This window comes from Oncorhynchus clarkii, chromosome 18 (assembly GCF_045791955.1).
Source record: "Oncorhynchus clarkii lewisi isolate Uvic-CL-2024 chromosome 18, UVic_Ocla_1.0, whole genome shotgun sequence".
NCBI classification, from domain to species: Eukaryota; Metazoa; Chordata; class Actinopteri; order Salmoniformes; family Salmonidae; genus Oncorhynchus; species Oncorhynchus clarkii.
The window spans coordinates 23,955,140-23,982,744 of NC_092164.1; the positions used below are offsets into that span (position 1 = coordinate 23,955,140).

At 40.2% G+C, this 27,605-nt stretch overlaps 1 protein-coding gene across 9 annotated transcripts; it reads right to left on the minus strand.

The window, feature by feature from the left end:
- Positions 1-7,200: 7,200 nt before the first annotated feature.
- LOC139373237 (CD99 antigen-like protein 2) lies at positions 7,201-25,381 on the minus strand. 9 transcript variants are annotated; one of them, XM_071113516.1, is made up of 13 exons: positions 24,974-25,275; positions 19,129-19,158; positions 18,614-18,676; positions 18,234-18,272; positions 17,690-17,734; positions 17,412-17,468; positions 16,724-16,762; positions 16,086-16,136; positions 15,842-15,937; positions 13,241-13,273; positions 9,110-9,232; positions 8,850-8,903; positions 7,201-8,527 (listed from the first exon to the last, which is right to left on the minus strand). In XM_071113516.1, exons 1-13 carry the CDS (start codon positions 25,032-25,034, stop codon positions 8,499-8,501), a joined length of 720 nt encoding a protein of 239 aa, XP_070969617.1. In that variant the 5' UTR covers positions 25,035-25,275; the 3' UTR covers positions 7,201-8,498. The 9 variants fall into 9 exon arrangements, with proteins under 9 accessions (XP_070969617.1, XP_070969618.1, XP_070969619.1 ...); XM_071113517.1 differs by lacking the exon at positions 18,234-18,272 and having other exon boundaries at positions 24,974-25,381; XM_071113518.1 differs by lacking the exon at positions 18,234-18,272 and having other exon boundaries at positions 13,241-13,270; positions 24,974-25,248.
- Positions 25,382-27,605: the final 2,224 nt, after the last annotated feature.

Here is a 27,605-nt window from a genome sequence, read left to right on the forward strand (position 1 = left end):
AGAACTCGTTTCCACTGCTCCAGTCCAATGGTGGCGAGCTTCACCACTCCAGCCGACGCCGCTTGGCATTGCGCATGGTGATCTTAGGCTTGTGTGAGGCTGCTCAGCCATGGAAACCCATTTCATGAAGCTCCTGACGAACAGTTATTGTGCTGACGTTGCTTCCAGAGGCAGTTTGGAACTCAGTAGGGAACTCAGTAGTGTTGCAACCGAGGATAGGCAATTTTTACGTGCTGCGCGCTTCAGCACTCGGCTGTCCTGTGCTGTGAGCTTGTGTGTCCTACCACTTTGTAGCTGAGCCGTTGTTGCTCCTAGACGTTTCAACTTCACAATAACAGCACTTATAGTTGACTGGGGAAGGTCTAGCAGGGCAGACATTTGACGAACTGACTTGTTGGAAAGGTGGCACATTGAAAGTCACTGAGCTTTTCAGTAAGGCCATTCTACTGCCAACGTTTGTCAATGGAGATTGCTTGGTTGTGTGCTCGATTTCATGCACCTGTCAGCAATGGGTGTGGCTGAAATAGCCAAAACCACTCATTTGAAGGGGTGTCCACATACTTTTGTACATATAGTGTATAATTTTGGGAGGTCAAAATAATGAAAAACTATCAACCAAATCTATTCATTGTAAAATGTTGATTACTTGTCCTTTACATTATCATTCACCTAACAAGATGTGGCATTTGTTTTTGCTAACGTATGATGGGGGTCCCTTGTTCGCTAATTTGCCTGGGAGGGGGTCTCTGGGCAAGGAAAGGTTGAAAACCCCTCTTCTAGAGTCATCTATCTATATGAAGCCATCTTCATAGAGGGTTCTGATTAATCAGATTGTCAAAGTCACTGATTATGATGTCACAGTAGCATCGAGTGCATTATGTTTATGGCGTAACAGTCCTTTATCCTGCCTTCCACAGGAGGAGATGGGAAACTGGGCCCCCTGTGCAAGGAGGCTGTCACTGCTGTGCAGAATGCATACTGAGATACACCCACACTCTACCAGGAGATTGGTCAAGGGGATGAATCTAGGCTAATCTAATAGTAAACCTGAAGAGAAACACAGCAAACAGATACTTTTGTATTTTTTTTATGACAAGCATGGCAGTACCATACAATAGTCTTCTCCAGCATTAAGTCAAGTGTTGTTGTATTTATTGCTCCATAATCTCGGGGACCCCGAATCAAATCTGGCGTGTCTGCTGGTCATCTCAACAGTCTGACGTGAGAGACTGCAACATGTTAATTGCAACATGCAGTCATTATAGTTTCTTATGGTTTTTATTTTATGGTGATTAACTGTGTTATAGTTAAAATATAATTGTCGGTATTACCTCAGACAATGTTGTGTCTGGTACCTGTCTGAAAACATACTTTTAAAAATCCATAGAATTCCCTTAACCTTTGGCATACTACCCTTCTTAGATCTGCTTCCTGTGGTCTCTCTCCTCATCTGAATATGATTACTTCTGCAATCTATTCTCAATTAGCCTTATGGGAGGGATTGTGCACTAATAGAATCATACCCTATCGGTCAAACCACAGATCAAATTAGCAGACCAAATTTGCACTGCTAGCAAAATCAAAATGGTCATGCAACCACTGCCACACAGTCACAGTCTGGATGTGTCCCAAATGGCACCCTATGCTCTATGTAGTGCACTATTAAGGGAATAGTGGGCCATTTAGGACGCTACCTCTGAGGTTAGGCTCAAAGTCAGCTTCAAAGTTAACCAAAAACATATGGAGGTGCTTCTAGGGGTTCACGGCACTTATCATATTTCATTTCAATGCAATCAAGGCGTCCCCCACACACACACAAAACACACACATTTAAAAACAGTACGCCTTCTCTAGGCCTACGCGATTGTCCTCTAAACTTTATTAATGCTTTATTACTAAAAGCAGACAGCTTAGAGCACTTTCTTCTTGGGAGAATATCAGACAACCAAAAGAAAACTTTGTCCCCATCTCCTGAAAGAGCAGAGAGATGATAACCTCAGTTTCTTCCTGTTAGGCACTAGTTAATGCATCCCAAATGTCACCCTATTCCCTATATAGTGCGCTACTTTTGACCATAGCCAGTAGAAGTAGTGCACTACAAAGTGAATAGGCTGCCATTCGGGACGAAGATGTGCCTAGCACTGAAATATATTTAAGGGAGAGTAAACAAATGGAAAAACTGAAATATATATGTTTCTCTCCTCACACCTCCACCCTCTAAGTTATTGCCTGAAGCTCCTGTTTTTAACGGTGCATGCAGTTTGCTAGAGTTTCAACCTGGCTAGGTGAATAGCACAGTTAATGTACCTGACAGCAAAGCAATGGGATTCTGAGAAAACATCTGGGTGTCAAATGAAAGCAAATTGTCAAAGCAAATAGACTCAGGCAGTATTGAAACTCTTTAGGAGTGTTATTGTGATGTCAAAGCTATTGAATAACTGGTAGAGTATACAGCCAGCTGGCCACACTGATTAGTCAATTTTACTGCAGCCTTAAGTTATGTAAGGCTGCTGCTGTTCTCCAAATGGGAAGATGAAGGACTGGAACAGACTGGACAAGAGAGATAGTGAGCTGGAAGGCGGAATGGGAAGGTGGGCTTGTTCATGTAAGTAGCCTATATACGTTTTGGAAGAAGTTATTATTCTGTTAAGTTAGAGGTTGTGTTTAGTCTTTCAGGATAGCGTTAACAGTTCTGTACTGACCTTATATCTCCTTAGCCTTGGTAGGACTACACATCCCTTCCCAGACCCTCTCAGTGCGGTCTACCATTCTCTCATAGGACAATAGTGGTGTGTGTACAAGCCTATGGATGAATGTTGCTCCAACAACATCTATGAATAGGATCCCTGAGGCCAATACGACTTCTTCTTTCCCTAGCTTCCCTAGTCTCTGGAGTCTATGCAAAGACTGGCATGACCCCTATAGGGCTGCTGGAGTTGAGTGTGACTTTAACTTTGGCCAGGAAAAGTGCGTTATTTAAAAAGCCACAGTACCCTCTAGTGGCAACATAAACACAATTTAAAATCTTCCAGATATTTCCAGCATAACATCAACATATGGAATGCATTTCAAGTTGAATTCAATGGACACATTTTTTTAATGAAATTGGAATCAAGTTTATTTTTATTTATTTTTACAACAAAAGGACAAACTTGATTCCAATTTCATTTTTTTTAAACTATTAGAGTGGCCTACACTACATACATAACACACATAAGCATGAACATGAGAATACAGTACTATTGCTACAATATCTTGCCACACAAAACATGCTTCTAATCTAAGAATCGTTTTTTTCGGGATGTTGTCGAAGGCGTCTTTGCCAAGGTAGTCCGCCTGGCCCTCCTCCCACAGCCAGCGCTGCTCCAGATCATCCTCCTCTGTCTCTGCAGCAGTCAACAAGGAAATAACCGAATGTTAAAAACCAAGATGATATAATAGATGAGGATCCAAGATGATAAATTATATTAGAAATAACCAAGATGATAACAAAAATAGATTAGGCAGCCATTCCATTCACCATCAGTCGGAAGAGTAAAGAAAAATTAAAGATGGAGACATGAGGGACATTAAAATAAATCGCTAAGGAATGGTTACCAGGAGGCCTTGAAGCAATACCATGTGTGATATTTTGTTGTAAGGTCAAAGATGTTAATACTGTTGTGCACCGGCAGAGGGTGTTAGTACAGTAGAATGTGTATTTTGCCATCAATTTCTGTAATGTTGACCATTTAAACATGGAAGATAGATCGATCATTTCTTAAATCAGTTCCTAATAGTAGGTTTTACATATACACTGAGTGTACAAAACATTCGGAACACCTTCCTAATATTGATTTGCAAGAACAACCTCAATTCATTGGGGCATGGACTCTACAAGTTGTTGGAAGAGTTCCACAGGGATGTTGTCTCCAATGCTTCCCACAGTTGTGTCAAGTTGGCTGGATGTCCTCTAGGGCGTGGTCCATTCTTGATACACATGTGAAACTGTTGAACGTCAAAAATCCAGCAGCGTTGCAGTTCTTGACACACTCAAACCAGTGCGCCAGACACTTATTACCATAGCCCGTTCAAAGGCACTTAAATCTTTTGTCTTGCCCACTCACCCTCTGAACGGCACACATACACAATCCATGTCTCAATTGTCTTTTACCTGTCTCCTCCCATTCATAACTGATTGAAGTGGATCTAACAAGTAACTTCAATAAGGGATCATAGCTTTCACCTGGATTGACCTGGTCAATCTATGTCAAGAGCAGGTGTTCCTAATGTTTTGTACACTCAGCATATGTTAGTGTAGACAGGTGACGTACAGGTTCAGTGGCAGGATCCTCCATGGGGTTGAAGGCTGTGTCAGTGACCTCTGACTCCTCCTCACTGGGTCCACGTGAGTCTCCAGCTCCTCCCGTAGAGTGGGTAATTATTACCCGCTAATGGGTTTACACCAGGTTGCAAGTATTGACTAAAATGGTCCCTGATTTTAGTCACTTTCTCACACTGTTCCTTCCTATGACGCATTGACATTGACAGGGCGTGCACAGCCTCTAGAATCGCAACCTTAGTTGTGCCAGTGCGATAACCTTCATTTCTCTCAATTCTTACCCGTTGAGCAAAATCCCTGAAGCTGATCGGAATTCTTAACCAAGTTAAAGAGATATCAGAATTAACAACTAATACTTATCACTTCCAAAATCCCTCAGACACCTAAGTCATAACTACTTAATAATCATAATGAATAGATAATGCATAGGCAAAAGCTCAATATCACATTTTGTTAAATACTAACCATTTCTCCTGGCTTTGTGGGTAATCGGGCCTCTTCTCCCTTTCCTCTGTGAGCAGAGTGACTTCTCGGAGTAATGATTCTTTGAGGTTCTCTATCAACGACACTGTAGCTTCTCTAACCTTTGGCTTCTCCTCTCCCCTTTGGTTTTTCTTCTTCTCTCCCCTTTGGCTTTTCTTCTTCTCTCCCTTTTGGCTTTTCTTCTTCTCTCCCCTTTGGCTTTTCTTCTTCTCTTCCCTTTGGCTTCTCTTCTTCTCTACCCTTTTTATTTCCCCTTTGCCTTCTCTTCTTCTCTCCCCTGGCTCTGTGAAAGAGAGTGTGTACTGTTGAGAACCACCTAAGGTACGTTGGTAGAGGTGTGTAGAGAGGAGAAGAGAGGGGGGATAAGAGTACTGGACTCTCGTCTCTCTCTCTGGTACTTTTGCGAAAGAACAACAGACATGGGAAAATACATATATTCTCCATGTACCTTTGAAGTCCAACTATGCAGTTGGACTACTACTTTAAATCAAACATTAAAATGTATTTGCTGTTAAAGATCAAGCTTTGCCATTGTAAGACTGGTTCCTTGGCTTTAAAACAAACTGATGATTGAGTGGGTGTTTATATTAGAGACAAGTGGTGTCTCGGGAGATTTCCGTACACTCACGAGTGTGTCTGCATCCAGGAACACACATTTGCTGGATTGGGTGAGGGTCCAACAGTGGAGCTTGGTGAAAGTGACCCCCCAGTTCTGGTTGTCCCAGCCAAGATAGATGTGCTTGGTCTCCACTGTCCAGCACGTCCACTACCAGGACCTGGTCAAACACATGGCCCAGGGCAGCCCTATGGGGAGAGAACACAGGATTTCCTACAGCTACAATCAGATTTTACATGACTTCAAAAAATACACTAGGTCCGCAGTGCACTCAGGATTGCAAAAGACTCCATCCAGTGAATCTAATACCCCCTTAACCGATGAGACAACATACTGCATTTGTCTGATTTTTCAAGGACCTCTGTCACAGACAAAGAGTATAACTTTCATTCACATTCGAATAGGTCATGCATCACTCTCCAATGACTCAGCGATATCATATTATATTTCTGTCCGAGATGCAGGGACTTCTCTCACCGTGCCTGGCTAGAGACATTAGTGGAGACCATCACAACAGTCTGGCGTGTGGTCCTGTGTCGTCGTAAACACTGTCCTACCACCAGAGCCCCCATGCAGTAGCAGTCTGTGGTGGCCTGGAAGACAAAGGCCTGGTTCGCTGGTGGCACAGGAAGACAAAGGCCTGGTTCGCTGGTGGCACAGGAAGGAAGAGTGGGTGGTGTTGTTTATAGAAATAGATGACTAACACCCAGCAGGGGAGTTTCACAGTTTTACAGTGCCATCAGCATTATGTTCTTTAAGAGTTAAAAGTAGTTCATTTCTCAAGTTCTTTTACCGAGAGTCAAGCACTTCCTTTTTCCCTCTTGCATTAAATTAGAGAGTGATGTCAATCAACTTGACACTGACAGGTTATATTAAAATGGTTATGATATAATGATGAGAACTTACCTGGCATGGTGTGTGACAGCGACTCCTCTAAATGAATGAACAACTTGAGGCAGAGGTAAAAGTGATAAATGGTAATAAAAATGTCAAAGTGATCGATCAGGTCCCGCACCACTGGCAGAGAGGACTTGGCAGAAAATGCACTGGTTTCCCCTAAAATGAAACTCCAATATGTTGATGATACTGTAATCCGACAGTCCAGCGAGTCCAGCAGTAGTAACTGTCCCACAAACAATAGATACAGAATGATCAGTATAAAGTAATCCATTTGTATTTTTACAGCCATTTCGATTGGCTTTACAGCCATTTCGATTGGCTTTACAGACGTTTCGATTGGCTTTACAGACGTTTCGATTGGCTTTACAGCCATTTCGATTGGCTTTACAGACGTTTCGATTGGCTTTACAGCCATTTCGATTGGCTTTACAGCCATTTCGATTGGCTTTACAGACGTTTCGATTGGCTTTACAGCCATTTCGATTGGCTTTACAGCCGTTTCGATATTTGTAAATGTACTATGAGAGTTTATCTAAAGCCAGGGAGTATAACCTCAAGCTGGTAGCTACACAAATACATCTGATGTTTTTAGAGCAAGAGCCAATCAGAGTGAGTCTATTTGAGTTCTCGGTCATGTGTCACTGGTCATTTGACTAAAATGAAAACCTGCAGGGTTTAAGCAGGACCTTCAACAACTGTACTCTAGAGTCTGCAGTAGTCCAACCCCTGGAACTAAGTGCATAGTACTATGTGCAGGTGCATTCAATTCACTGTAGAACCATTGGTCGATCTTCATGATATACAAATGAATGGTACTATGGACAACAACACTGATGTTGAAACCTGATGGAAAACAACATGAAATAAAAAAAAATGCCAATCAATTGTAAAAAGTTAACCTTATTGATAACAATAAGGTACATTATCGACAGCCCTCAATTGTCTTTCAGAGAAGGAATCAAGCTTCCTTCAAAACACACAAAACTAACTTACTACAATCAACTAAGTCAACAAATGATTTCCTGTATTGGTAAAGAATAAGCAGTAACACTTCTTCAGTTACAGTTACTTAAAAAGGTTTTAATTACATGTGCTGAAAGTTAGAGAACAAAAATGGCAGATATCACACAGCAAAAAATCAGCAGAGCTTTTATATGCATTCTTCATTAGCATTTACAGCACAAGTGACACGGTAGAACATTCTAGTTTACCAGTTTGGTATCAACACCAGGTATGGATTTCTATTCTTATCTGTATTGCATCAGAAATCAAGCAATCGTTCATAACAATCCTAAACAAGTATAACTTACAACATACAATAACCACTTCTCAGTATAAATGTTATTTTGTAAATAAACATGCACAATGCATAAAAAATAAAAAATACAATATTTCTGTCTATTTACCATATGCATTTATGTTATCTTTCCTCACATAAACACTAACGAGTGGCTTGCACCCCAAACAATTAACTTACTAGAAGGCAAAACGCGACGCAGCTAAAAGTTCAGCCTGAAACCAATCCTCATCCCAAATAGTACCCTACACACTCTTTTCATATCCACCAAAAGAATCCCTTTCTCTAAGGCACATTTTTTCATCATACCTTAATCTATTCAAACATTTTTAAATCCTTTGGTAAAGGATTATATTTAAAAACAAGCGCTGTTATTTGATGAAAAGAGAGACCCTACTGCCAATCAGAATTTAATATATGTGGAGACAGTTGAAGTCAAACAAATAGGAAAGCTATGTGGAATGTAAACACAGTCAAATGTAAAAATGTAGTTGTGGATACTAGCTAGGCCTGCTAAAGTATGGAATGAAAATGAAATGAAAAGTGATGAAAAGTCAGCAAGTCGAAAGACAATTGTTTGGTACTGTACAATATACAATGAAAATGATTGACAGATCTTCAAAGCAAAAAACATGTATTCAAGTTGTATATCTATCTAAGTGTCTTTACACAGCTAGATAAGGCACACACACAAAAATAAAACATATAACTAACATTCTCCCAAAGTTAAATTACAAATGAAAGACAAATGAAAAAAATATATAGAGATTTTGTTGTGTTTTTTTGCCCACTGACGTCTCCAGCAGACAGTTGATACCGGCTGATGGAAGAAGGTGTTTCTTTGCTAAAGGTGAGGCTCCTCTACGATGACCTGATCGAAGTTAGAATGACCTCAGCAAGTTGCTCATCGCTGGAATCAGAGGAAGCACAGAAATAATGGTTATGTCAGGTTAACAAAAAAAACAATACATTGGAATTTAAAAGGAGTTAAAACCCTTCTCGGCAGCCCTTTTTGCGAGGGCTCCTTTGCCCTAATCTGTAGGAAAGAAAAGGCACCCAGAGAAAAGGCAGGAAAACAGAACAGGAATACTAGATGGAGATAGTAGGTAGGGAGTATTTAGGAAGGTAGTAGATAGTGTAAGGTAGTATATTGGAGTAGTGGGTAGTATATTGTAGGAGAAGGGAGAGAGAGAGAGAGACACTAGTGAGATCGTGTAATAGCTAGTGCTTACATTGGGGATCAGACCGAGCTCCACGTGCGTTCTTTCCACTTTCTGGGTCTACACCTGAATGGAGAAATACATAAGCATTTACATCGAAGAACATATGTGCCACAGACAACTTTATAGTGGGACCTCTAGACCCTTGTATCTCGCCCTGAGACATGGTTGTAGACTTGTATAAGATGCCATACAGGGATCGACAGCCAGGGCAACCTTTAATCCACTACTACACATACCGTACTGTACATATCCCAATCCCATTCACTCACCTCCCTGAATCTTGAAACACAGTTTCTTCTTCTGGTAGGCAAAGTAGCTGGAGGCAGCACCAAGGAGGGCCACTCCTATTGCACTCACTACGCCAGCGATCTGACCAGATCCAGCTTCTACATCTACACAACAAAAAATATCCATTGTCGTTGTTGTTTAGTTGATAAGGTTGTTTACTCTCTGATTGATTCTTATTAACCCTCTTGCTTTTTTCCTGTCGAATTTGACCGATTTAAATTTAATCTCTGAAAATTGTAGTTCATTTAATCTGATTGTAATAAGGTTCCATGACTTTGTCCACACAGGACATCTGAATACACAAAATACATTTAGATGTATTTGATGTTTTATTTAACTTTTGTACAGCTGTGGTGTTCCTGGTCAAAAATTACCGGTCATTAGAAATTAATGGGTGAGACTACAATTAGTGTATAAAATTGAGTTCAGGCACATGCCCATTCATCAGATGGACACACTTCCTCTCCCAGACCCCCATATGCATGTGTGTTTGCGCGCGCACACACACAAACACACACACCTCACTCCCATTCTTGGCTTCCATGGCAAACCCCACAGGAACCTTTCCCCAACAGGAACCACACCTGTTGGCATTCTCGCAAACAATTGCAACACTGTTTCAATAATATAAAGAACTTTTTTCGCAGCTCAGGTATATTACACTTTTTTGAGGCCTTTCTCACAATTCATTCCATGGCAGCGCAATGACCAACCGATAACTGTATGTGAGGCTCTTGATCATATCTTTGATCATGACACTGGTGAGGAGGAGAGAGTCCTTGTTAAACTTTGACACAAATTAGTCTGTGATAAATAGCACAATATGTTTCATCTGACTATTCATCCATAATTCATCTGTAAATAATCCATACATTATGCTTTCTTTACTCAAAAACAAGTTGTAGGAGCTCAGGTCAATGAGGCCTACAGGCCATTAATAGCAAATAGAAGTTCAAAACGTGTAATGTTCACAAGAACTTAAGTTGCTAAAAAGATCTAACACGACATTAGGTGATAATATATGTATTATTATGGATTTATAATCAGCTGTAATGGGGCGGTAATTTTGGACCGGGAACACAGAATTCATTAACATGAAACAGGAGGTTTAAAGTCTATTAAAGAAAGTGCGAGTGAGTGAGGCTATTATTCATGTTGCATAACGTGCCTTTTTTCCCCCCCAAAACATAAGGCTCTAGTCTAGTTGCACACCAACGGAAAACATTTTGGAACTATACCATCATTCCACAAGGTGGTGGACGAGAGCCCTTTTATGACGGCATCTGGTTGTAATGTGCTGGCAAAGTATTTCTGGGTAGAAAATAGCGCAACAACAGAACACTATGGGGGCTGAAACACAAATATTCCAGAGTTTCTCTTCAAAAACATCTTAAAACTATCAAAAACTATCTCGACAAAAAAAAAAACATGAAACCTCAGAGAAAGCCACAACCCAGTGATACAGTGAAGGACATGACACAAACCCAACTCCAAGGACACAGAAAGTAACAAAGAAAGAAATGCACAATGGGATTAAAGTGTACAAACACTTGAACTGTTGATGAATAAACCTTACATACAAGTAAAAACTGGTTTATCCCATAGAGAACCACTGTGAGTAATAGTGTATCAAGCATTGAAACAGGGCGGTGCCCAGGGTAAAAACTGGTTGACACCCCAACAAACGGTGACTTACTGCTGGAGAATGCAACCTACCGCCTGTGGCTACAATCGTACAGTTCAGTTCAATAACCTTCACTCACAGTCCCACATGCAAGCTATATTCTTCAAGAGCCGGGTGCATGGATTCCATCAACAGAAACCACGCTATGTGTTAAACCAGAACACCATAAATCAGAACACCGTTCAGCAGGCTTTATTAACATCTGAAGGGATACAACAACAGACAAAGAGACGACAATAGCAATGTGTTGATAGCTAACCTCTCTGCTGTAACACACACAAGAAAAAGAGGTAGCACTTCTAACATGGTAAGACACGTTGTAATGGAAACAATATTTTGTATTTGAATGCAAGTGGCCAAAGAAACATACCCCAATGAAAAAGACATCCGTCAACCTTACAGGAACATTCACCATGAGACATAAATCATTTGTAAACGCACAAGATTGTATAACCTCTTCTGGCTGAACAAATATATCCTTCAGTGTTTCAGAATAAGTCATTCATGTTGTCAATATTGGAATCTGGGAGAACTGCATGTCAGTTTGTTCTGGAACACATTAGCGCAAAAAAGTGTTGGATCTTTCAACCGAGTGCTGCGAAGTTTGGCTACGCTAGGAATGTGTGCTGACTAGGCCTCTGTGTGGGGCTGTTAATGGTAGGCTGCAAAAGCCTTCGTAAGTAACAGGCTTAGGGTATAGTAATGATGGGCATGTTATGACAGGATGCGACACAGGAAAAACATTTCAGCAAAGACCTTCCGAGACAATGACCCATAATTGTCAAAAATTGTAAACATTTTTATATCTTCATTATTTTTTTGCATTAATTGACATGTCATCCGGAAAGACTAATCACACAAGAAGGAACACACATATGAAACAACTACATGCAATGCATAAGAATGCCTCAAAAACCACACTAACCGTGGAAAACGGGGGGTGGGGGCAATAAACGGGGGGGGGGGGGGGGGGGGGACCAATAAAAATAACCTTGATAATATCAGTAACCACTATCGTTAGGCTTATAGCTGTAACATTTTACAAAACAGAATCCCATAAGCTCAACACACAGGGATGATTCAGAGACTGTGACTTCAGAAAGTAAAGAGAAGGGTGGGGTGTCAAAGAGGGGATGGAGAGCACACCCACTCCTTAAGGGATAAAACCTCTGAACTTTGTACTAACCCTAGCTTTAACCCAGTGAAAACTGGAGCCTACACTCAGAAAAAAAAGATCTCTCTAGAACCTAAAATAGTTATTCGGCTGTCCATTAGGAGAATCCTGTTTGGTTCCAGGTAGAACCAAAGAGAGTTCTACATGGACCCCAAAGGGGTTATCCTATAGGGACAGCCGAATAAACCTTTTGGAACCATTTTGTCTAAGTGTACAAACCATTGCTTTGTAAGATCAGCCCTGAGAGGTGTTTTAAAGCACCTCAAACCTTTAAGACCATGTAAACAACTAATAAGAACACGCCCTCATATCTGAGCACCAATCAGAACATAGGTGGATAGATGATTTCCTGATTCCTGAAAGTCACTGGAGGCTCATTCATTGGCCCACATCCAAAAGCTCCATGGCCTTCTCTAACAGAGGCAACACTGCTTGCTTTATGTTGGATATCCAAACATGGACGCCCTCTGGCATGTTAGCATCTAGCATCTTCAGGAATTGGCCCCACAGTAGGTCTAGATCTGCAACGACACAGAATCGTACCTGGGTTTTAGGCTATGGCCAATAGCGTGCACCCAATCAAGCCAATCAGAGTTAATTCCCCTTTGCATCCCAAACCAATAGTTCCCAATGTTCCCATAAAGCTTACTGTACTTATTTACCCAGAAGTTAAACAGAAATATATCTTGCTACTTAGGAAAAAATTGCCATCGTCAAGCATCCACTTGCACTATTTGATCAGGGAATCCTCTAAGCATTTTTCAACACATTTAGTTTGATAGACCTCATCCGCTCAGAGCAGCCCTTTCACTTTTGTTATTATTCATTTTCAATATCTGTGCTGTGTTTGGATTGAAACAGGGACTATAGAGCAACATAATCCGACCGTGAGGAGCACACAATAAAACCAGGGAAACAATCAGCCAAATTCCTGTGAGACAGGAAACGGATATGACTATAAAAGCACGGAGCTTAGTCCCTCAAGAGGTGTGGGAAGAATTCATTATGACTGAGATTCTTCATAGTGCAGGCCTTTGACACCATGGTAAAGATGAGTGGTAAGAGTTAAATGAAAGGACTGGGTGTGGGTACAGTGGGCGAATACAGACTCTAAAGATTCCACCTAAATCTGGTGCGAAATAGCCCGAGAAATAGCCGTTCAACTTGACAAACGGCACCCCATATAATTCCTCCTCTGAGACGCTTGATAATTAACATTATTTATTGTAGAAATAAATGGATTGATTGTTTTACCTTGAGGTTGATCTGCAGGAGCATTACCTCCTCCTGGAGACGGAAAAAGAGAGCGAGAAAGTAAGCATAAATCCTATAAATGGCGTACCATTGGGATCTGAGGGGGCTGGGTCAGCGGCACGTGCTATATATACAGTGCCTTGCGAAAGTATTCGGCCCCCTTGAACTTTGCGACCTTTTGCCACATTTCAGGCTTCAAACATAAAGATATAAAACTGTATTTTTTTGTGAAGAATCAACACAAGTGGGACACAATCATGAAGTGGAACGACATTTATTGGATATTTCAAACTTTTTAACAAATCAAAAACTGAAAAATTGGGGCGTGCAAAATTATTCAGCCCCCTTAAGTTAATACTTTGTAGCGCCACCTTTTGCTGCGATTACAGCTGTAAGTCGCTTGGGGTATGTCTCTATCAGTTTTGCACATCGAGAGACTGACATTTTTTCCCATTCCTCCTTGCAAAACAGCTCGAGCTCAGTGAGGTTGGATGGAGAGCATTTGTGAACAGCAGTTTTCAGTTCTTTCCACAGATTCTCGATTGGATTCAGGTCTGGACTTTGACTTGGCCATTCTAACACCTGGATATGTTTATTTTTGAACCATTCCATTGTAGATTTTGCTTTATGTTTTGGATCATTGTCTTGTTGGAAGACAAATCTCCGTCCCAGTCTCAGGTCTTTTGCAGACTCCATCAGGTTTTCTTCCAGAATGGTCCTGCATTTGGCTCCATCCATCTTCCCATCAATTTTAACCATCTTCCCTGTCCCTGCTGAAGAAAAGCAGGCCCAAACCATGATGCTGCCACCACCATGTTTGACAGTGGGCATGGTGTGTTCAGGGTGATGAGCTGTGTTGCTTTTACGCCAAACATAACGTTTTGCATTGTTGCCAAAAAGTTCCATTTTGGTTTCATCTGACCAGAGCACCTTCTTCCATATGTTTGGTGTGTCTCCCAGGTGGCTTGTGGCAAACTTTAAACAACACTTTTTATGGATATCTTTAAGAAATGGCTTTCTTCTTGCCACTCTTCCATAAAGGCCAGATTTGTGCAATATACGACTGATTGTTGTCCTATGGACAGAGTCTCCCACCTCAGCTGTAGATCTCTGCAGTTCATCCAGAGTGATCATGGGCCTCTTGGCTGCATCTCTGATCAGTCTTCTCCTTGTATGAGCTGAAAGTTTAGAGGGACGGCCAGGTCTTGGTAGATTTGCAGTGGTCTGATACTCCTTCCATTTCAATATTATCGCTTGCACAGTGCTCCTTGGGATGTTTAAAGCTTGGGAAATCTTTTTGTATCCAATTCCGGCTTTAAACTTCTTCACAACAGTATCTCGGACCTGCCTGGTGTGTTCCTTGTTCTTCATGATGCTCTCTGCGCTTTTAACGGACCTCTGAGACTATCACAGTGCAGGTGCATTTATACGGAGACTTGATTACACACAGGTGGATTGTATTTGTCATCATTAGTCATTTAGGTCAACATTGGATCATTCAGAGATCCTCACTGAACTTCTGGAGAGAGTTTGCTGCACTGAAAGTAAAGGGGCTGAATAATTTTGCACGCCCAATTTTTAAGTTTTTGATTTGTTAAAAAAGTTTGAAATATCCAATAAATGTCGTTCCACTTCATGATTGTGTCCCACTTGTTGTTGATTCTTCACAAAAAAATACAGTTTTATATCTTTATGTTTGAAGCCTGAAATGTGGCAAAAGGTCGCAAAGTTCAAGGGGGCCGAATACTTTCGCAAGGCACTGTATATATATATATATTATTTATTTTTTTGAACAGAGCGAAGTGAGATGCACTTCTACTCCCTCGTAGAATCTGTAGTATATACTTCTAGACATACTGTACATAGAAGTAGCTAGATAGGCCTGTGTGTGCTATTTACATGTATGTGCAAATGTTCATGAAGACTTCAGAGATTTACTGTATAAAGACTTCCATAGAGTTGGTCAAATATTTCCAGATTCCATTCAACATGTCGTCTTTAGCTTTCTGAAGCTCTCTTCCAAAGGGGCTCTAGTCATTAACTGTGAGGGCTGAAATCTTCCCCTTACACCGACTTTAATGACAGGTTATTTCAGTTTGTTTCCAGCTCCTCTGGACTCTCCACAGTATCATGCAGGATAGCATCAGACTAACAGGCATATGGCACTAATTACATTGGTAACCATGAGGGGTTTTTCTATTCCCTATTTCTGCTTTTTTTTCTCTCTTTTGTAAAGAACAAGTAATTACTTCCATTCTAAGTGACTAAGAGGAAAAAGAGAAAGGAAATGCGTATACAGTTTTAAGACAGAACGGTTCTGTTTTAGCCCACAGTGAATTTAGCACTGCAATTCATTTTAATATGGCAACAATGGACCATTTCTGTCGGGTCCCCAGCCTCCCCGACATACTCTATTGTGTGTATTTTGACGTACCTTAGTCTGAGTAGAAACTACTCTCCCTCAACAGTTTGCAGGCCTACTGTTGGAAGTCAAACCCATGAACTCATTTGTTTGAACAGCACCCTTTGTCTGGCCTGTGACACTGCTTCTAAACTTATTTCATAACAGAAATTCAATAATAAAAGCCCTAAATGTCCTACCTCCTCCTCCTCCTCCACCTCCCTTGCCGGGATCAGGCTTGTAGCCACCGTTGTCGCTCACATCAAACAGGTCATTGTCTCCGAAGGACCCGCCACCTTACAGATGAAAACAGTGTAGCAACAGTGAGTCAGTAACACTTAGCATTGTTCTCCTGGAAGTCCATAATAACAAGACACAGTAGCACACACATAGTATGTGATCATCAAAGAGAGGAAATGAAGGAATATATCCAATGCTTAGTACCGGTGCCTCCATCTTTAGGTGGAACAACAGCTGGTTTACCCGGTACGGGATCTATGGATGGTAGACATTACAGAACAAGGAAGAGGAGTCGGAAGTTATATTACATTATAACACGTTATAATAACATTATAATATGCTTTCACACCGGGAAGCATGCCACTAGTCCCTCATACCATTTCCTCCGACATTAGATGTGAAAACATCAGCACCTACAATCACTTAAGCTCTTAAGTGAACGTGACAGTGTGGTTTAGCAGGTTTTGAAGGCTCAAGAGGCCCAGCTTCTTATCGAGAGAGATGAGAGTGTGAGAGTCACTGGACGCAAAGCAGGGGGAATCTCCTTTACATACGCAGCTATACCCATGTCTCAAGACATCTCAAGACGTCTCAAGACAAAAGGTGATTGCTGGGTATGTAAAGGCTGCTGAAGAAAAGCTTAATCATAGAGAGCAGTGGGTATGATTCATCACAAGCCCGGTTGATTGCTTGATTGAATGATTGATTAATTGTTTGTTTGTTTGATTGATTAATAAACAGGGAGGGAGGGAGGGACAAAGAGAGAATCCCCAATATAGACCTGCACCAAATAGAAAGACTTCTTCCCTAGACTGAGAACCTAACAATAACTCTGGCTTTACCTGGACCCAAGGCATCAGACAGGTCAAAACCCATCCCATCTATGAAGAGAAAAAAGAACAGAAAACATTCTATGATTGTATCATTTACAATATCATTTACAATGGATGACATCTCCCATCTTGAGGTCAATACTAGGTTTGATTTAGGATTTAGAACCAGGGCCTAAAATGAACTGTTTGGTCTGCAGCCTCTGTGGAACTCGCCACTCTGATTTTTTACCAGCAAAAACATTATTTTTTTAAAATAATAAAACATTTGACCTTGCTTTGTAATGTTTCTAAAACAAGAAATGTATTAGTAAGAAGTAATGTGGTATATTGGGATATAGGATTCATATTTCATTGTGCGATTAGCAGCTATGAAACAAAACAGCAGAAATACTTTGAAAACAGCTACTGCATCATTTTTCTGCAATAAATTGCCACTTGTACTTTTGACTAATATTATTCACAAATGTAACGCTCGCACTGTAGAGACCTGCAAATTGAACACCGTGGCAGGTGAAATAGACATTCCTACCTGCCAATACCTAAATCTACCAGCATTTAGTGGATGTTAATTTTATGCACTGATCAGAAAGTCTTCCTGTGTTCAATAATCTGATAGCTAGAATCCTGATCAAATAGGATGGATACTGTAATTACAAGTGATGGGTGTCACTTCAGCTAGTTGAGTTCATTTACTTACCATCAGCTGGTTTTTTGGGATCTACAGGTGCGGGAGGTGGAGGGGCAGGTTTGGGATCTGGAAAGGGCATGAAGTATATCTACTATAAGAGCATTGTATTCCACATTGGGGAAATGATTGGACAAATGATTGGAGAACATATTTAGTTAAGATCACATTAAATAAACACATTGACGTATCCATGAAATCTAAATAATCCGAGAACAGAAAGAGAATCTTAGCTGAAATACATGTGAGCTATCCATTCATTTGACATTTGTTTGCCGTAGATGCCTTACTAGTTCCACCTTCTTTAGGAGGGATCCCAGCTGGTTTCTCAGGCTCTAAGAAGAGGAAAGGTGAATCAAGGAAGATGGATTTCAAAAGCCTCAACTTTAAACCATAATTCCCAGGATTTTCACCCTTGAGTTGAACCATTTTAAAGCCAGGAAAGGAAAACTTATTCAAAATATAGCATACTAAAAGAAGGCGATCCAGGCTGCGATTTGCTGAAAGGGATGGGTGTTTCATTTAGCCAGTTATTACTGGTTGAATATAACTGAATACTACAACAGTATAACTATACAATTTGATGCAGTTATAAATCTATCACCCAAATCGCAAACTGGATGAACCCTTAAAGCACATCAGTGAAAAATAAATCAGAGCCAAGGAATGATCCAATCTTATTATCCCAGCACCAACGAGCTGATGAGAGTAAGTCTGTTGAATGGGAAGGGTAACCAAATGTAAGTCTGATATATAGAAAAGTTCGAGAGGAAAACCAACACCAACTTAGACGAAGAGGGAGCTAGCTACACCTATTATCGTGTCCCCTTTTACCTTCTGGACCAAGAGCATCGACTAGATCAAATCCACCTCCTGGAGATGAAGAAATATAATGACGTTTATTTATGCTTATAGCATGATTCTAACACTGTCAACACAGAAGAATCTGGTCATGTAGAGGGGTATTTGAAGAAGTGTGACAACACAAAAGGAAATCCTTGCATAAGAGTCCCCTTCGGGGGCTGGGCCACCCTGCAGTCACATGCTGTGCTCATATTCTGTTCCTTCAAAGTGGTTATTGATGTGGTTCATGTTGAGTCATAGGAGTTGTGACTAATGAGATATCTATCTTCCCTTGCTAGTGACTTCTTGTTGACTTCCAGAGTTTGTTTCATCCCACAGTCAGTGTTATATTATGATATAAGTTTCCCTACCTGGACTGGGATCCTTTGCAGGTTTCTTTGGCTGTTTTGGAATAGCAGTGGCCTTAGGGTTATCTAAACAAAGAGAGAGAGTTTTTTTTTGCCTTTCATAAAATCATTAATCACATTATATCTATAAATCTATATAAATCTATAAGGCTGGAAATGTTAACAAAACAAACATCTGTATTATAATAACAGGATTATCATGTGATATGAGTATTAAGAATTATAATTGTCATTTCTAATCACATATAAAAGATTTTCCGAAGGCCTACATTATATTTGGACCTGAAATCCTGTTCAGTAATAACTAACCAATTTGCATTATGCAAAATGCATTCAACTGGTTCAGAGCCAGACAGCGCTGTGAGCAGTGCTACAGATAGGCAGAGGAGGAAGACATACCACCTGAACACGGTGAGGAACAGCCATTACACCTGTTTCATCAATATGAACTACATCTACAGTTGGCTTACCTATCAACAGACATTTAAAAAAAAAATGTAAAAGATCAAGAAACTTACCAAAATCTAAGGCATCAGCAAGATCAAAGTCTGTGGGACAAAGATGAAATACTATTGGTCAGCCACAATTTCCAAGACAACGCCAACACACCCACAACACTGGCTGTCTACACATCTTAGTTAGCACCCCTTTCTACTCAACTAACTCAACTAGCTTTTTCAACTGTGTCCTAAATAAGTTCCATGGCAACCACCAGCAACCACCAGTTGCTATGTGCGTGACTTTGATATTGTGACAGTGTTTGTGCTACTTAACAGCAGGTAGGACATCCTGTATTGGTTGCCTGGTGAGGTTTTGTTATGAGGGAACTGGCCTTGCTTGGCATGCAGTCTGTTGCGACTACAGTCAGTTACAGTTTGAAGGTTTGAATGACTCATAGGCAGCTGAAACCGGAGAGCTGTCTTCTTGAACACTCTGCTTTCTCTACTCTGCCTTGGCTGTAGTTAAACCTTTAGGAATTAACCAGGCCAAGGGTGAACTAGCACACTAACTAATTAACTAATTACCAAATTAGCCAACCCACTTAAAATAGAGGCCTCCCAGTTTGAATACATTTGCTTACTGCGTCGGAACCTTCGACTGTATAAGAATAAGGTCGCAAGTGAAACTGAGCAAAAAAGTCAGATAGTTGCTTCTTACACTGTAAAACCAAGTGTTAATGATCTGAACACATATCTAAACTAACACTTTTCTGAGACAGTTTTTTAACTGCGCATCAAGGTATTTAGAATTGAAATGAAAACACATCACAGTGTTTAGATTGTAACCACACCAGGACATGTTTATTCATTGTAACACTTTTTAACCACATGAACACGTTTATTCAGCACAAGGCGTTTAGGTTTTAAAAACTAAGCACTGGGGGTGTTGCTTTAACACTGCAGGGAGTAAAGCCGTATTTTCATATTCCCAGCATGCCTCTCGAGTGAATGTGAGCAATGCCAACCCATGACTGTGTTGGTTAGTGACAGAGACATGGTTGTTGCAATAAGTTCAGTCCAAGTAACTACCTAAATTAATCTGTAACCCTTATTGACCACATATTATACATTGAGTGTATAAACATTAGGAACGCCTGCTCTTTCCATGACATAGACTGACCAGGTGAAAGATATGATCCCTTATTGATGTCACTTCTTAAATTCACTTCAATCAGTGTAGATGAAAGGGAGGAGTATGGTTAAAAGGTTTTTAAGCCTTCAAACAATTGAGACATGGATTGTGTTTGTGTGCCATTGTAACAGTATAACTTTAGACCATCCCCTCGCCCATACCCGGGCGAGAACCAGGGACCCTCTGCACACGTCAACAACAGTCACCCACGAAGCATCGGCCCTTGCAGAGCAAGGGGAACCACTACTTCAAGATCTCAGAGCAAGTGACGTCACCGATTGAAACGCTATTTAGCGCGCACCACCGCTAACTAGCTAGCCGTTTCACATCCGTTACACCATTCAGAGGTTGAATAGGCAAGACAAAATATTAAGGTGCCTTTGAATGGGGTATGGTAGTAGGTGAACTGCAACGCTGCTGGGTTTTTGCCGCTCAACAGTTTCTCGTGTGTATCAAGAATGGTCCACCACCTAAAGGACATCCAGCCAACTTGACACAACTGTGGGAAGTATTAGAGTTAACATGGGGGAGCATCCCTGTAGAATGCTTTCGAGACGTTGTAGAGTCCATGCCCCAACAAATTAAGGCTGTTCTGAGGGGAAAAGGGGGTGCAACTCAATAGTAGGAAGGTGCTCCTAATGTTTTGTACACTCAGTATACATTTCATAAGGCCTCGACATTGTAGTCTGAAAATCTTGGTTTATGTGCCACATCAGACCTGCAAGTCACAGGACGCTGGTTTATGATGTGATTAGTAATTCCTATCAGAATCCAGCCCGAGGGAGGATACCCAAGAACTTGAAAATTGTATCACCCACAACCTGCAGACAGAATGACTGCTATGGTGAATGACTTAAAACTTCTTGACCATACTTGAGACGCAGACGTCTCAAGTATGCCCCTGGAAATGCAAATGCGCTACGCTAAATGCTAAATGTACTCGTTACAACTCAATCTTTGATCAAAATTCACAAGCAGGGTATTGAATTAAAGCTACACTCGTTGTGAACCTAGCCAGCAAGTCAGATTTTTAAAATGCTTTTCGGCGAAAGCATCAGAAGCTATTATCTGATAGCATGCACCCCCCAAAATGCCAGCTCGACACGTAAACAACAGATTTTGCGATAGCCGGCGCTACCCAAAACGCAGAAATAAAATATAAAACATTCATTACCTTAGACGAGCTTCTTTCTTGGCACTCCTATATGCCCCATAAACATCACTATTGGGTCTTTTTTTCGTTTAAATCGGTCCATATATACCCAAAATAGCTTTGTATGGAAGCTGTGTCATTCAGAAAAAATCAACGTTTTTAAACGCTGCGTAATTTTTTTAAATTAAAAAAGTCGACGATAAACTTTCACAAAACACTTCGAAATCCTTTTGTAATCCAACTTTAGGTATTAGTAAACGTTTATAATCTATCAAAATGATTACAGGGCGATGTCTCTTCAATAGGTCCTCACTTCAAAAACAATGCCATCTGATCTCTCCCTCAACTGCATCCGGGTGAAGACTGGGAAAATGGAGGTCAGATAGATGTATTTTCCAACAATTAATTCAATTGAAAATTAGTACAATGGCGCCATCGTGCGGAATTTGTATGAATTGCAGGCAGATTCCCATTAAATTCTGTTCTCTTTTAACAACTGGTGGAAGTGACTTATGGAAATTATTTTTTGCTTTCAGAGAGCAGTTTTTCTTGCGTTTTTCAATGAAACACACGATCTGTTATAGTCACAGCCATGATTTAACCAGTTTTATAAACTTCAGAGTGTTTTCTATCCACACATACTAATCATATGCATATACTATATTCCTGGCATGAGTAGCAGGACGCTGAAAAGTTGCGCGATTTTTAACAGAATTTTCGAAAAAGGAAGGGGTAGAAGTAAGATTAATACACAAGACAACCTGAACCTGTGGTTCCCAACCAGGGGTACTAGGACCCCCGAGGCTACTTGGCCTAGCCAGAAGGGGTACTTGAGAATACTCATGAGACCATAGGCCTACTAATAAAATACTCATAAGGAGGTAAATCAGGGGTAGTCTGGCAGAGCAAATTCTGTTGGTGGTACAGTAACTGCAAAAGACTGCGAACCACTGACCTAAACCATCTAAACTAAAACAACCATCTCAGTAACGGATGCAATAAGTCCAACCCCTCACAGATTGGATTCGTTTTTTTGTTTTATTAAGTTATTTATCTTTGTATAGTATAACATCAATTAATCAGTCAATGTGTATGAGGAAACATAGATTTTAAAACAAACTATTCTAAAAATGAACCTGCAAAAGCATGCTGGGAAATATGATAATGAGGGCCCCTCCCCATGTCTTTTTCACTCAGAAAGTTACCAGAAATGAACTCAACACAGCCAAGTAACAACAACACCATGCGATTAAAAATATTTCTTGAATCAAATGTCCTGTCCAGTAAGGTGACAGACATTCCTAACACTGATCTGAATAAGGCATGGGAAGTCACATCAATTTCTAATAACTAAATGCACTCTAAACAGGATGATGGGAAAGTAAACAGTAGTGTTTAAAACTGAATACTTAAGAGATATATGTGTTCTCCTGGTTGGAAACTGACTGGAAAAAGCTGACTATCATGTTTAATCTTGCAATCTAAATGCACTTGATTAAGATGATAAGCTTTATTGGCTAATCTAAATGCCTAATGTTTAAGATTTAAACACTGACATTTGGGTTATAAACGTGTCACATGTTTCATGGTTTTACAGTGTACTTTCAGAAGAAAGACCAACAAGCTATTAACTGTATCAACTAACTAAATATAACCCACTTGTACTAATTATTTCACTGTGTACTGTACACTTGAGGCAATGATGGGGTAGTATGAAACAGTCTTTCTTCAGTTCAGTCTGGCTTTTAAATCTAGGCATCACATGTGTCATCATGAAGACAGCGTGCCCATCTAGGTAGGGGTTTGGGGCTGCATGCCTGTTGTCAACTCTAGCTAATCCTGGAGCAGCCTCATACAGGAAGCCAAGAGACAGCCATTCACAGGGTGGGAAATATATTTTGAATGTTACGTTCATTGGGTGCTGAGTATAACTCACAGAGGAGCTATAAGTCTGAAAAGTCTTTCAAAGTCCAATATCTTACAGGCCTGCAGATGTAAATCTTCCTGCAACAGGGTGATCAAATTAAGATCCTAAACCTATATTTGTTTTTACAAACATTGCATTGTGGGAAAGAGGATCTGAAACATTGGGTTGAGGCAACAGTATCTGATAGTATCTGATTAAAAACTATCAACTAGCAAATGTATTGCCAACTAAGTTTGTTGGAGCTACTGTTTATCTGGATATTTTTCAACTGACACACAAGCTCAGAGAGCCTACAAAAAAAACAAGGTTGGCTGAGCGGGCCTTGGCTTGAAAGTGTCTTGAAAGAAGAAAAACTTCAGCGAGAGAGTTGTTAGTATGCAGTACAGGGAACTGTTCTGCAAACCTCCCTTACCTTTCAGTAATTAAATCCTGCTAGAAAACAAAACACTCTCTCCTGTGCCTTAGACTTGTTTTTCAAAGTTGTGCCCAGTCATGCCAGTTAGAATTGCACGCACATGTGCTTCCCTATGAGCCAAAGACACTACCCTGATTATAAAGGGGAGACTAGACACACCCTTGAGTCATATACTACCACACTAAGATGAGTCAGAACTCTTCTGAGAGCAAGGATTATAACACTGTACAAGAAGTACACAAGTGTTGTAGTAGCCTACACGTTTGTAAGTGTTATACTGCCTTGCTGTTAAAAACTTCTTCAGGATCAGAAGGTCCCCTGTGGGATGGTTGAGCTAACGTAGGCTAATGCGATTAGCATGAGGTTGTAAGTAACAAGACAATTTCCCAGAAATTGACAGAAAGCTTACCATATTGGCAGAAAGCTTATTCGTGTTGATCTAACTCTGAAAAAAGTTCTTAATAAACAAATTAGGCACATTTTGGCAGTCTTGATACAAGATTTTTAACAGAAATACAATGGTTCATTGGATCAGTCTAAAACTTTACACATACACTGCTGCCACCTAGTTGCCAAAATCTTAATTGCACCTGGTCTGGTATAATACATTATGGCCTTTCTCTTGCATTTCAAAGATGATGGTACAAAAAAGTTTTTTTTTCTTTGCATTATCTTTTTAACCAAATCTAATGTGTTATATTCTCCTACATTCCTTTCGCATTTCCACAAACTTCAAAGTGTTTCCTTTCAAATGGAACCAAGACAATGCATATCCTTGCTTCAGGGCCTGAGCTACAGGCAGTTAGATTTGGGTATGTCATTTTAGTCAAAAATTGGAAAAAAGGGGCCGATCCTTATTAAGGTAAATGCATGTTATTCTTAGCTGTTCAACTAAAAACTGCATGGGTGAGTGGCGTGCGAAACAAATGCATGCAACAGGCCCGTGCCCTAACACATACATGGAATTTCCCAGTCTATTTTCTTGCCTAAATCTATAAACGTATTTCTACTACTTCTAGGCCAATCTTGTATGTACCTTGTCCAAAGAATAGGCCTAAGGAAGACTTTAAATAGGCCTACGTTACCATCAACATAACAACAAAACAACAAGTAAACAACAACAATAATAGCAATGATCATCATTATCATCATATTAATATCATTATCATAATAGCTATTCATAATAGGCCTAATAATGGTTTAGTTATGTATCCTGGGTGGGGGAAAAAAACTTACCTTGTGTTTTCGTCCCTATAGCAAGAGTTACAAACAACGCAATCCATAAGCAAGATTTCATGTCTGCTGAATAGGAAAGAAAACAAAAGTTTTCCTGAATTATCCGATGCAGGCTCGATTTGACTATTTTAACTAATTCCTTGCTCGGAGTTCTTTGTCAAAATAAATCGGTAACTTTAGGGTGTGTCAACGTGCCTACTAGCACTCGAGTGTTCTCCAGTTACAGATTGGCAGTCAACTTTCCAACAGAATGAAAGAGCAGTCGGGGTGGGTGCGCTGCGGTAACTTCATAAAATAAAGGCGTTACCCTGGCCGCGCATCAGGTCACAAGCTGAGAGAAGTGAGGGGCATACGCCTAAATTGACATTACTCTTGTTGTCTATCACCATCAATTGATTGAAAATGAATGTAATTATCCTGACTCAAACGCTATATGAACTGTCTCTGTTCAAGGGAAATTATTATTTTCTCAGCATATGCGTATAGGTTACACAAAAGCTATTTTGCATCAATTTCATGTTTATGATGTTAAAAAAAATAGAACACTGCAGACACCTACGTTAAATTATTTCCCAAATACTCCTCAGCAGATCCAAATGTGTGGTACTCCCATAACACATTGGCTATTTGAACGGGGCGATTGTGCCATCTAGCGAGATGTCATGGTTTTCACTTTAATTTGTAACGTACCTTTCCATACTGTGCGGTGTGCGTAAAAGCAAAGAAAATGTGGCAACTGGCCATGGTGAAAATGGTAATGAGAAATAATGTAATTGGCAGCTATACTACAAACTCTCATCTTGTAAAATAGTGTATAGTAGGCTATGGCCTAATCGATGTAATGCATAGTCTATAATAGGAAAATGGCCAACATCGAATAACAGAGCACGATATTGAAATAATGTTTGCCTTATTATTAAAAAAAACAACATAATAATGAAATTTGAAATCGTCTCTGTTTATCAACATCTGAGGATGGTCAGTGTTGTCTATATATAATGATTTATAATCATATTTGTGTTGCTTCAGTGAATGTTGAGGTCTCTAAAGACAAATGTATAGGCCAGTGGATGCCAGCGAGTCTGACTCTTCAAGTTGGCACGCATCAATGCAGATTCCAAGGAGGACTAGTTCGGGTGTTGTAGAGTGCAGATAACGTGTCCATCATTTCATTCATAAGAGCCGGAGCAACAGAGCCCGCTTATTCATCCTCGTTTTCTTCGCTGCTGACATGCAGTCTTTCTTGTCTCCATTTAACAAGGCGATCTTAGTGGCTTTGTTTATTTTTGCCATCTTACTCATTCTTTATGTAATACTATGGTATATATGCCGAGACGTGGATTGCGACCACGGTATCTGACGCTTGTCGTGAGAAAAGCAGACGATACCCTGACTTTGGCTTATACGGAGACGCGCCAGGGTGACCCTTTGGTAAGTCCACAGGCGCGTCTTGACCGCTCTGACCATGAGCTCAAGGTGCATCTTTTAACCAACGGTAACATGGAATTCGTTTGTATATATTGGTGATGTTGAGTACAATATGTGCAGTTCCTTTTATGTGTATCGTGTAGGCTGAATACCCTATTCAATTTGATCTCCAACGTGTTGCGCCACATTCGTGTTAGCATGAGGTAGGCTATTGCAAAGCAGGGGAAATGTTTCCCTTAATTACTATTGGTATTCATAGTAATATTTTATAATTCAGTAAAACGTATATTAGTGGAAAAGCTGCTATCGTGTGACAAAGAAGGCGGGAAGGCGGTTCTGGCTACACGTTTTTGAAGCATCTGTGTCACCCTTTTCCCCCTCGCTCGCAAATGTCCCGTTATTGGTCATCCAACAAAAACACCGTGGACAATTCATAGAGACATGAGGATGCACCAATAACATTTAAAATTATATTTAATCATTCTGGTTCTGATTCTGATTTTGCTTCATCCACAATTGGAAAGTGTGATGGGGATAGATGGGATTGATTTTATTCTATGAATATTTCAATTCTGCGGAATGTCCTGTAAATGCTTACCTTTAAAACAGCTCTGCTTTTTTTCATTTTTTTTCATTTGACCTTATACCGTGTCCTGTGTATCCAACATTAGATGTATTAACATTGCAATAACAAAATCCCAACCATCTCTATAAATATTTGCGTTGAAATCAAAGATAAGCTTTTTGATGCAGACACTCGGCATATAACCTATTCATATTGTTGGATAACAATTTAGGCCTACTGCCCCCAGTAGTCTATTCTACAATACATCAAAAATATTATTTAGTAATCCCACTCAGTCTGAACTTCCCACTCATGCTGAAAAAAACAAGGTTCTTAAATGGTTCTTCCTCAGCTTTTAAGGTTCCTTGGATAACTCTTGCCTTGATAAAGAACAGTTTACTTAAGCATGGGGTTCTTGATGTGGATCTACTGTTCTTCATAATTCTAAAATCTTCTTGAAATAAATGGAAGCCTGCATACATTTAAATGAGAGTTAAATGAAAACTCAGTTGTGTAAAATAACCCCAGTGCTGGTGTTAATAACCAGAGTTTAACCAAAACCATGCAATACAGGACAAAAAGTATGTGGACTCCTTCTCGTCAAACATCCCCCCCCCCCCCCTTTTTTTTTTTGCTGCC